Below are 10,606 nucleotides of genomic sequence, written 5' to 3'. Positions count from 1 at the left end.
CACTCTCCGGGACCTCCGCTCCTACAATGCAAAGTCAGTCACTCCCCTTCTTTTGATACATAATGTTTATCTTTACATTTCCAACCCTCACAGTCATTCCTGATAACAATTATTCACTATTGTATCACAAGAGACCTATCCACGTCTCCTTTCATCAGCCCTGCCCAGACAGATTGGACACTACTCAGTAGAGATTCTACCTGTGCCCTCTGGATCTAGGCTCCCTCTTGAAAACTTGTAAGCCAGTCACTTCTTTCCTTTATAGCACACCCCCCCCCATTTTGTGTAGCCAATAAAAGACATAGTCTTTTAAAATGAATATGAATTAGCTCATTCATTCTTATTGTATATTAATTAGATAGTCAAATGATAACATATTGTATGAAATAAATGAATAAAATCTATTGTTCAAATGAACATTAACTGTCCTTTATTTATATGGTTACCAGAATTGTTTTAATTTTCTATGGGACTTATAGTTAGGGCTGGCATCTTTCGATGGACTGGCACTGCCCTGACAGTTGATGGCTGGGTCTTCAGTAATTATTATTCTAATTTATACATATGAGCTTTTTTTTTCTTTTCTGTCTCTTCTCAGGCCCAGAAGCTGAAATCCAATGTATCCGGCAGCACACACCTCTGTCTTTCTGATGTAAGTTGTGTTTCCTTCTGGGCCCCTGCATGTATAGACAGAAACTTTGTCTACTGGGGTATGACAGCATAAAGGACTCAGAGAAATGAGGCTTTCAGTCCAGAAGGAAGCTGCCCTTTGCCCTCTGCCCTTTGAACCAAGCACAGACATGAGATCACAGAGCAAAAACTCAGAGGGAAGGACGGGGGCCAAGATCTTCATTTTGGAGCTGGTTCAGCACCCACATTCATGGCTGCAATGCCAGAAGATTCTGAGATTGGTCACCCAGATGGAAAAGATAGCCCACAACTCTCGTACCCACAATTCCCTTGACTCTCCACAGCAAATCAGAGGTAGATAGAAGCTGGTCAGATTCCTTTACCCAATAACAGCTCAATGTGTGTGGATAAAACTTCAGCGGACTGGGATGAGGGTGGAGGTGGAAGAGTAAGATTTAGGGAGAACAGCTATGCCTGCTGGGAGCCCAAAAATCTGGATTCTGGTTTGAGCTTTCCCACTGATGAGCAGCATCAGCTCCTTCCCCCTCTCTTGGCTCCTCGTCTAGAAAATCCAGGGTTGGGTTGGCTACTGGAGAGCAAGGCCACTGCCTGCCCGTCTCTGATGCTACTGGAGATGCATCTCAGCATGAGCTGTTACTTGACTGAGCCTGAGCACATTTTCTGATGCTAGTCCCTGTCCTACATCCTTGATGGGGAGGAACAAGGAGTACCCCTCCTTAATCAGTGCTACCCAGGAAAAGTGCTCCATGTGATACATTTCTGCAGAGCCGGGGTAGAGAGTGGAAAAAGATACCTGAGCTCACATCTCTTCCCATAAATAGATTTTAATAGCCCATGATGGGGGGGCCCAAAGTAAATACTGGCCAAAAGGACCCAGTTCTCACCCAAGTTCATAGTCCCTTCCCATAAAAATTACAGGTAGGTGAGTTGAAGTCTCAGGGGGAACGTCTTAGGTCAGCTTTGATGAGTGGTGTAGCTAGGTGGGCATGGGGGTGGGGGAGAAAGAGTGTGGTTCAAATACACTGCGGTAAAAGAGCAGTTGATAATGAAAATGTTCTTCCTTACAGCGTGATTACGAAAAGGAAGGTCTCACTGGTGCGTCCAGCCACACAACCACAAAATCAATGGCTGCGCCTCCAAGATGCAATCTGAGCCCACTGCTGGTTCTGGTGGTAACAGTTCTGTCCACCCTATTATCTTTATCTTTGGCTGAAACATTGTAGCTGCATCTACAAGACAACATGGACCTGTAAGAAAGACGAAAACCAAGTTATCTGTTTCCTGCCCTCTTGTATATCTGAAATTCCAGTTCTAGGAGCTCAGTTGAGATACTGCTAAAATGGTTTCCTCCAACTGGAACTTGTTTTTTTGTTTGTTTGTTTTATAATGAAAGCTTCTTATGACACTCGGGGGCTTCTGTAGGATATTTGAAGCGGTGTGACATTCCAAACTCAGAAGGCTTTGGGGGCATGCTGTATTCTAAAGGGACAGTGTGTAAATTGGGTAAAGCAAGCTGGGGTGATGATGATGATGATGATGATGATGATGATGATGATGATGATGATGATTTTAACCATTTTAACTCTGGCTTTTCCTAGCTAGGGAATGAGTTAGCATTTCTAAAGAATCTTCCATATCTCACACAATGGCTTTGATTTCTAACAACATAAACTGCAGCCTAACACGGACACCAAGCTTTCTCTCACCATACAAAGAGTTTCATCAAAGAGACTTTGCGAAAACAAGCTTGGATGAATGTTCACCTTCCTGTACGTACTAGCATTTTCCTCGCTTAAGTTTATGTACTGCAAACAGTTCTGCGCGCTCCAGAAAATCAAAAATAACACCCGCCACAACCAAATGTAGTGTCTGTCTTGTGGTCAACATAGAGAGCAAGAGTGGGCTTGAAATTACCGCGCCATCCTGTATGTTGACTGACTGTCTCCAAAGCCTTATCTGAGTGAGAAGCCCTCATGTGTCAACCATAGATGAAGCTTCACTGTAATACTCCTTACACTTCTGAGGTAATCTGTAGAAAACAATTTTACTACTACATGATTTCAACTATTGGCTTTCTATATTTTGAAAGTGAAAAATATTGGTCTTCATTTTTTTTACTGACAGTTTAATACAAAATACACAGAGCTCATTTTCTTCTCATTAAGTAGTCTTATCTCCAGTATTAACTTCACAAATACTACTCTTCAAAAGCAGGTTCCGAGGGACCTTGTGCTACAGCAGAAAGCTCCAAATCACGTTGCTGTGGATGACAGGAGGGGACAGAGCAGTCCTGGCTTGGTCTTTTAGCATTTCTTGATAAAAAAGATCAAGCTTCCTGTGAGGAAAATGGCAGCCACTTGTAAATGCTCCGCACTGTGTAGTGGCGTCCTTCCTTGCCAGTTAACCAGACCCAGGACCCTGGTTTTCATGTTAGCGACAAAGGCGGCTTTGACAGAGGTGGGAGAAGGGTGCAGTGCCCTATCTTTCAAAGCAGACCCATCTGAGGGTCCACAATTCTTCCTAAAGATTGTCATTACTCCCAACTGCCATGGCGTGGTCCCTTGCTTTAATGCAGTTTGGCCTCAAGATCATTAAGAATCCACTTACATTCTTGTTGCATGTCCTCTAAGACAGACTGTGATTATGCCAAACAAAAAGAAGGTTCTTGGATCAAGAGGGTGGAGATGAGTTGGTTGGCTCCAGTCAACAGAACTGAAATAAGATGCTTGGCAAAAGTCTCATAGCTTTGTTAGCTGAGTTAGCTGCGCATCATCTTCCGGTGTTCTCTTCCTTCAAGGAATAGATGCTAAAGTGCACTTTTGAAGTCTGGTTTTAGATGGCAAGATGCAGAATCTACAAAGATCAAGTGCTAGTGTTACGTTTGTCCTCACCGGCATGAAGAGAAGAGCTGCCACGTTAAGAGAGAACTAACTGGGGACTTCGAGTGCTCTCCCACATCAGTAGAGAGGGGTCAGAGAGGAAGCCCTCGGTGACCATTTCATGCTAATCCCATTTGCCCCTGATGTTTTCCTTGTCAGAATTAATCAAATTACTGAGCAAAAGAGCTATTAAATCCAAGATAAAGATAGTCTTTGAGCTCTATTGGTGTTTGAAGTGCATTTATATCCAAATGTTAATAAACACGACTGTGTGATACTAAGTACCAACGTTTGTCACTTCAACATGTTTTCAAGGGAAATTCATCCGATGCCCAACTGTATTTGATCAGTGAAAAGTTTCGTAAAGACTTTTTACTTTGAATAAACACATTGAGTGTGTCAAAATATCTGGGATGCTAGTCATCTATGAAAGCCTGTTTGTGGCAGAGCCTATTTTGTTTTAATTAAGGTGTCTCGATGTATCTACATTGGACTAATTACATATGGGTCTGATTCTGTGAGATCCACTGAAGAAAAACTATTGATTATTTCTGCACTAAACAGCATCTCTAATTAGCTTCAGATGACCAGAGAGGAAATGGGATTTATCAGTAGTAACAAGGATAGCCTTCAGTGATGAGTGCATAGATGTGCAACACACAAATTGCATTTTGTAAAGCTTCATCTATCACCACCAAAGATCTCATTTTTCTTCAGAGATAAAAGCATATTAGAGTTACCAATTCCTCCATTTGAAAATAAATTGCTTATTAAATAAACGGGGAGGGGGAAGACGTGTTCAGTGGCAACACATTAGAGAGATTCTTATAAAATCCTGGCAAGCAAGTGTGTTTGCCATTCAATGTGGTGCCATGGTGACACTGAGACCTGAAACACCATCATTTGCGCCAAGAATGGAGGATGCAAATGATTCCAATTGGCCTCTTCCTTGGAGGGCAAAGGAAGTCAACATGGTTCCCTACTTCCTGTGCTTTGGGCCCCTGCATTTCGGGTGTCTGCCTAGATTTGGCCCTTTCACAGAAAACATCTCATTCTAGTTGATTTTAAAACAACAAAGACAGTACCTTCTGTCTATGTAGGACATGGCTTTACAGATCAAGTGTAGCCATGCTCTACTGATTTCAGGAGAAAAAGAAAATGGCAGTTTTCACCAAAATGATTAGAAGCACATTCATTCCATTTTGATGTTGAATACTTTTGAACAATCTCATTGAGTAACTTTTGAATAGAGCACAGGAAGGAAGAGGTGCACAATGAGAGAAGGGTTGCTGAATGCCAACTGAAGACATGTTTTTCCCTATCAGCATTTCCCAACCTCTAAGAGAAGTATATGTTAAATATCACATAAATTATTTTTCATTAACTATAGCAAACTATATTCACAGTGTGATGCGAGTGTGGTTTCTGTATCCTTTTTTTTTTTTTTTTTTTTAAAGAAAACAACAACTCTTTATCCTATAGTAAAAAATGTATTCAATGTTGGGACTTTGAGTTCAGCAGATACCGCATAGGTCTCCCCCAGGGCAGCTGTGGCCTGAGATTTGGTCTATATCAAGATTGTGTCCATCTTCCGTACACCCCAAGGATGAGTCGACGGACCATTTCCTATGTGCTTCTGTACTCTGATGCAGACTCTCCCAGCTCTTCATCTGCTGAACTAGGGAAGTGGGGAAATAGCAGTGTTTCTGAGCCTGGGTAAAGTACTCAGGAAAAGAGATGGAAGTGCAGCAGGAGTTGATCTAATTAGCACATTCTTTTCTTGGGATCCAGCTTCAAATGTATGTCTGTTGTTATTATTTACGAAACAGTGGCCTCCGAGGGGCTGTCTTTGGAAAGTGAGTTTTCATTCATGTAGTCAGCTATGCACAGCGTAGTTAAGTCAATACACCGTGGGCCAGGAAAGAACTGTGTAAATGCATTCTCATTTTCTAATTCTTTTTCCACTCAGTCTTTCATCTTCTGGGCTCATACCCCCCGTGCCCATTGCTGTTTTTTGCTTATTCCATCAAGTGAGACCTTTGGAGTTCCGTCTTCTGGGATCATCATGAACAAAGACTAGGGATTTGGGTGTTTTTCTAGGAAGATCTAAAAGCAGCAGAAACAGACAAGAATGGCTTAGGCACTGTTATATCAGAAGGACCTGGCTTCCCTGGGCTCAGTAACTTGACAGATGAAGGTGAGTTGAAGGAAGTGTAACAAGATGGCACCTGGCACAGGTAAATGGATCTTACCACTCAGAGTAAGAAACTTCTCCAAACAAAAGAGCCAGAGTTTTGTGATTTAAGATAGTAATTCTTTTCAGGCAGGAAGCCAGCACTAATATCTAGATGCCAGAAGACACTTTGTTCAAAAAATCTAGCATATAACAACACAGCTGGGGATTTAGTTGGATACCCTTAGAAGCTACATTTTTGTTTTGGTGTTTTGTTTTGTTTTTTCCTTATCGCCAAGATAGATATCTCATGTATCTGTCTCACAACTCCTGACTTTGACACAGCTTTTCTCTTCAAGTGGCCATTTGTTTCAATCTGTTGTCTGGAATTCCTCGTGAACTGGGAACGGTCCCTCTGAGATCTGTGATTTCTCCCTGCCTCCATCCTGGGATTATTCAATGGGCTATTCTGCAAGGCTAGTTGTCTTCTGAAGCCATTGGCTGGCTCGGTTGTCTTTCGTATTGATGACTGATGTCTTCACCTCATCATCCTGCACTGTTGCTTAGAATCTAATGGTGGCCCTTCCCATCGATTCTTCATCCTAGTCAATCTGAAGGGGGTCCTCTCCAGATGCGTTCTTCTTCCATCTGTTGCCTCTTTACAGTTAGCCTAGGCTTTGAGGGAAGCAGCATCGTCTCTCAGGAGCCAGGAGATCTGAAGATGAAGCTAAATCCCCACGTAGGAAATCTGCCTATCTGACTCCCCCTGAGCACCCACTTCTTAGCTTTAGGAGTCTCTTGTCTGCTCTATCCTCACCAGAAATTCCTTTGTTGCTTTCAGATGAGCTCTCCCACCTCCCAGAAACAGCCCGGGGTGGGTGTTCAGCAGGGTGTACCACCTGCATTCCCGATTGTTCTAAGACCCAGCCTGGAGGGATAGTGAAGGCGTGCGAGCCCTGTTTCAATAAGCTGCCTGCTGAGAACCACAGCCACAAATAGTCATCAAGGTCTCAGCCCCCCGAGGTCCCCGAGCTCATTTGACCAGCGCAGCTGCGACTTTGGTTGTTTGCCTCTGGCAGGTGCCAATATCAGCATCTTGTTCACTGCCATGGGGAGTTTATTTTTGCTCAAGGGCAGCTGCCAAGCTCAGTATCAGCATCAGTAGAAGGTTCTTTCTGATTGTCTTCTCTTCTTTCCAGGCCAGGCCTCCTTACTAGCTCCCCCAGTTTTCACTTTGTAGAGCATGCCAGAAGGCTAGCCGCAGACATATCAGTCTTGTCATCATGACATTTCCTGCTCACCCAGCCCTTTCCTAGGGAGAAGCAGGGAACACTGCAGGTGTTTAGTAAACACAGGTGGAGTGAGATGCTGGGACTCTGAAAGGCTGCATTCTGTGATCTGTTCTGTGTGCACCGTCCTATTGGCTGTTGGCACTGACCCTGAATGTGTCCTGAGGCTATGAAGGGTGACCTGGGATGAAACCTAAGAATCAGAAAAGTTGTAAGTCTGCCACTGTGCTCCCTGATAAATGATAGAGACTGCACTTGTCCCTGCAGGAGCTGAACATCACTAGTCAATTCCAACCAGCTCAGCATGCCCACCAGGAAAGCCAAGACCCACAATGGGTGGACTTGGGAAATTAGTCAATGAGTCTACTGAAGGACTTGAGATTAAATCTACCTCCAATGCAGGATGTCACTGGAAGGTCGCCACTTCCCAATCCCCTGGTACTACCACGTCTCTGTGACCATCCTGTGATGCAGGGGCAGTGCAGAGCCACTCAGCACTAGGACATGCTCCCTCCGGCTGGATGGACTTGGAGCTGAGACTCCCACATTCCTTGAGTGCACAGGGCCCTCCTAGAGTAGCTGAGGGGAAACACCATTTCTCCCAGGTGGCAGAATCCTTCAGTTTGTGACACCTTTCCAAGAATTCAATTCTCTTTGTAATAATAGTCATTGTAGCTCAATCACCTAGAGACAAATCCAACACACCCACCCTGAACCAGAAAGATCTGATCACTCCGTTGAACCTCATGGGCCATGAACTCATCTCAGCAGGTAACAGCTGTCAGGTACCAGCTAGGATGGCAGGTGGGCATAAGATGCACCTGAGCTACTTTCAAAAAGCGAACAGCAGTCCTTCATAATAACAACATTGAATGTACACCATGACCCCCGATAGCTGCCAAACACCGTGGCTCATAAGATTAGTGTGATGTAGGATGAAGAATTGGTAACTATAGTGGTTGCTCGGGTAGAGGAAGCCCTTGGCTGTTAGAAGTCAGTACAGGTCTATCCGGGGCTGGACTGGGGTGCCCATCACAAATGAAGATTCTCATCCTTCGTGACTCGCCAGCATGTGAGCTTACAAGGATATAGCGACACATCCCAAATGCTCAAGGCAGTATGGTCCACTGTGATTGTTCTAGTGTACAAAGTGTGCTTGAGGTGGAATTTTTTTTAGCTTTAGGAAAGGTGTTTCTGAAATGTGGAAAAAGAGGAAATGGAACCCATAGACCCAAATCACAGATCATGCGGCCTTACCTGGCTGTGGCCTTCCAGGAACCAGACATTTCTGGTGAGCTTTTTCTGGATTCTGAAACAGATGATTGACCTCCAAGCAGGGAAGAAAAGGTCTCAGAAACCTTAGAGCCCCCCAATTCTCTCTCTTTTCTTTTCTTCTTCCTCCCTTCTTCCAATTCAAGGAGACTCTGTTCACCAGGAATTTGCTTTAAAGAGCTGTTACTATCTCATGTGCATGTGTATTGACATTATTTTCTCTGTTTAATCCAACTCCTGCTGAGAAGCTGTGTGAGATTTAGAAGGTGGGATTTCTTTCTTTGTTTTTTTTTTTTTTTTTAACTCTTAGATGGTGTTGCATTTTTTACTCTTAACCGGAGGGCATGTCTCAGTTTATGTTCATTCTATTTCATGCAGCTTAAAACAATACAGGTGGAATAGAAGAAGGATTCTGAGTTTTAGTATATTTTTAGAATTCTGTCCCGGAAGTCAGGTTCAGATACCAGCCTTTCTCAGAGCTGGGGAAGGGGATGAGTGAGTTTCCTGAAAACCTCCGATCGTAGGAGGCTGCTGATGGACCACAACCTTCTGGCCTCATTTTCTGTTGTGTGTTCACCAAGTTTTTCCAACTGTAGACAATCCTACTTCTCAGCCCCTCACGAGTACCTGCTCTCCGAGGAAGCCTACACATTGTTTCCCACACCGTGTCCTGACGCTGCTGATTTGCATCATCCTTTAACACTAACACGTCCACGGGAGAACATCAACGTGTAGAAGTGCGAGTTGTGCTGTTTGGACTCTGGAAGTGGTTTTGTGATGTTTGAATTTTCTGTTAGCATATTGTTCAGGCACTACAAAATGTATGTAGTCCCCTTGGTCATTTCCCACCCCCGAATAGCCTAATAAACATTGTTTTCTTTTATAAAATAGAGCATTGTGCGGTCTTTTTCTTTTACCTTAATTCTTTGGAAACTTGCTGCTATTGAATCCATGCCAACTCATAGCTACCCTATAGGTCAGAGTAGAACTGCCCCATAGGACTTTCTTTCCAAAGCCATCATTTTTAGGGAAGCAGACTGCCACACCTTTCTCCCGCAGAGTGACTGGAGGGGTTTTCAAACTGCCAAACTTTAGGTTAATAGCAGAGCACTTAACCACCAGGGGTTCCTGTTGTTTGTTGTTAGGTGCCAGCGAGACAATTCCCACTCGTAGTAACCCTGCATAGGGTTTCCGAGTGGCAGTTGGAACCACCAACCTTGTGGTTAGCAGTCCAGTGCTTATCCTGTAGTGCCACATCAGGCCACCACCAGGGCTCTTAATTCATTGAAAACATGTCTTGAAATCTACAAACATGTGAAGATCCCCAGTGTCAAGGCCTTGGGTAAGATTTGCAAGAACTGAAAATGGTAAATCAGGGATTCTCAGTCTTGGCCCAGTTGAGGCGCCAGAAACCAAGCCAAAGCAGTCGTCCTCAAGTCCGGTGGAATTCATGGTGATGCGCTGTGTGCAGAGGGTTATCGAGGTTGGGATTTTACGGAAGCAGATCATCAGGCCTCTGAGGTACCTCTGGGTGGGTTTGAACCACTTATCATTCAGTTAACAGTCAGGTGCTTAACTCAGTGACTCTGTATCAGTGCGTACACTCACTGCCATCAGTTCCAACTCCTAGCTGCCCTACGTAGGGTTTCCAAGGCCGGGAACCTTCATGGGAACACAGAGTCTCTCTTTCTCCCTTGCAGCAGCTGATGATATTGAACCACCGACCTTGTTGTTAGCCATCCAGTGCTCGTCTTACAGCACCATCCACTCTGGATAATTCTTTATTGTGTATTTATATCAGGGGTGTGAGGGCAGACTGCCCTGTGCAGTACAGGTTTTTAGCTGCAACCTTGACCTTTACACAGTAGATGCCAGTAGCAAACCTCCATCCCCAAACATCTCTGTTGTTGTTGTTGTTAGGTGCCATCGAGTCAGTACCGACCCATAGTGACTTTATGCACAGCAGAACGAAACACTGCCCGATCCTGGACCAACCTCAACTGTTGCCATGCTTGAGTCCATTGATGCTGCCACTTGGCCAATCCATCTTGTTGGGGGCGTCTTCCTCTTTTTCTCCTGACCCTCCACCTTACCAAACATGATATCCTTCTTCAGTGACTGGTCCCTCCTGACAAAAAGGCATGAGAGATGAAGTTTGGCCATCTTGGCCTCCAAGGAGCACTCTGGCTGCACATCTTCGAAAATGGATCTGTTGGTTTTTTTGGCAGCTCATGACACCTTCAATGTTCTCCTCCAACACTAGAACTCAAAAGCATCAATTCTTCTACGGTCTTCCTTATTCACTGTCCAGCTTTCGCATGCATATGAGGTTACTGAAAATA

At 44.3% G+C, this 10,606-nt stretch overlaps 1 protein-coding gene across 2 annotated transcripts in view; it reads left to right on the top strand.

Annotated features, from left to right (window-relative positions):
* The window catches only part of GFRA1 (GDNF family receptor alpha 1), a 276,871-nt gene extending 274,800 nt beyond the window's left edge, over positions 1-2,071 (top strand). Inside the window, exons 9-10 of one of the 2 annotated variants that reach the window (XM_006831381.1) lie at positions 599-652; positions 1,719-2,071. In XM_006831381.1, coding sequence (XP_006831444.1) covers positions 599-652; positions 1,719-1,874 — 210 coding nt within the window. In that variant the 3' untranslated portion in view covers positions 1,875-2,071. The remainder of the gene's footprint in view (positions 1-598; positions 653-1,718) is intronic. The other variant, XM_006831382.1, reaches the window with a different exon arrangement.
* The last annotated feature ends 8,535 nt before the right edge of the window (positions 2,072-10,606 follow it).

The sequence above is a fragment of the Chrysochloris asiatica genome, unplaced genomic scaffold (assembly GCF_000296735.1).
Source record: "Chrysochloris asiatica unplaced genomic scaffold, ChrAsi1.0 scaffold00003, whole genome shotgun sequence".
Lineage (NCBI taxonomy): Eukaryota > Metazoa > Chordata > Mammalia > Afrosoricida > Chrysochloridae > Chrysochloris > Chrysochloris asiatica.
This window is presented reverse-complemented; position numbering and strand designations above follow the sequence as displayed.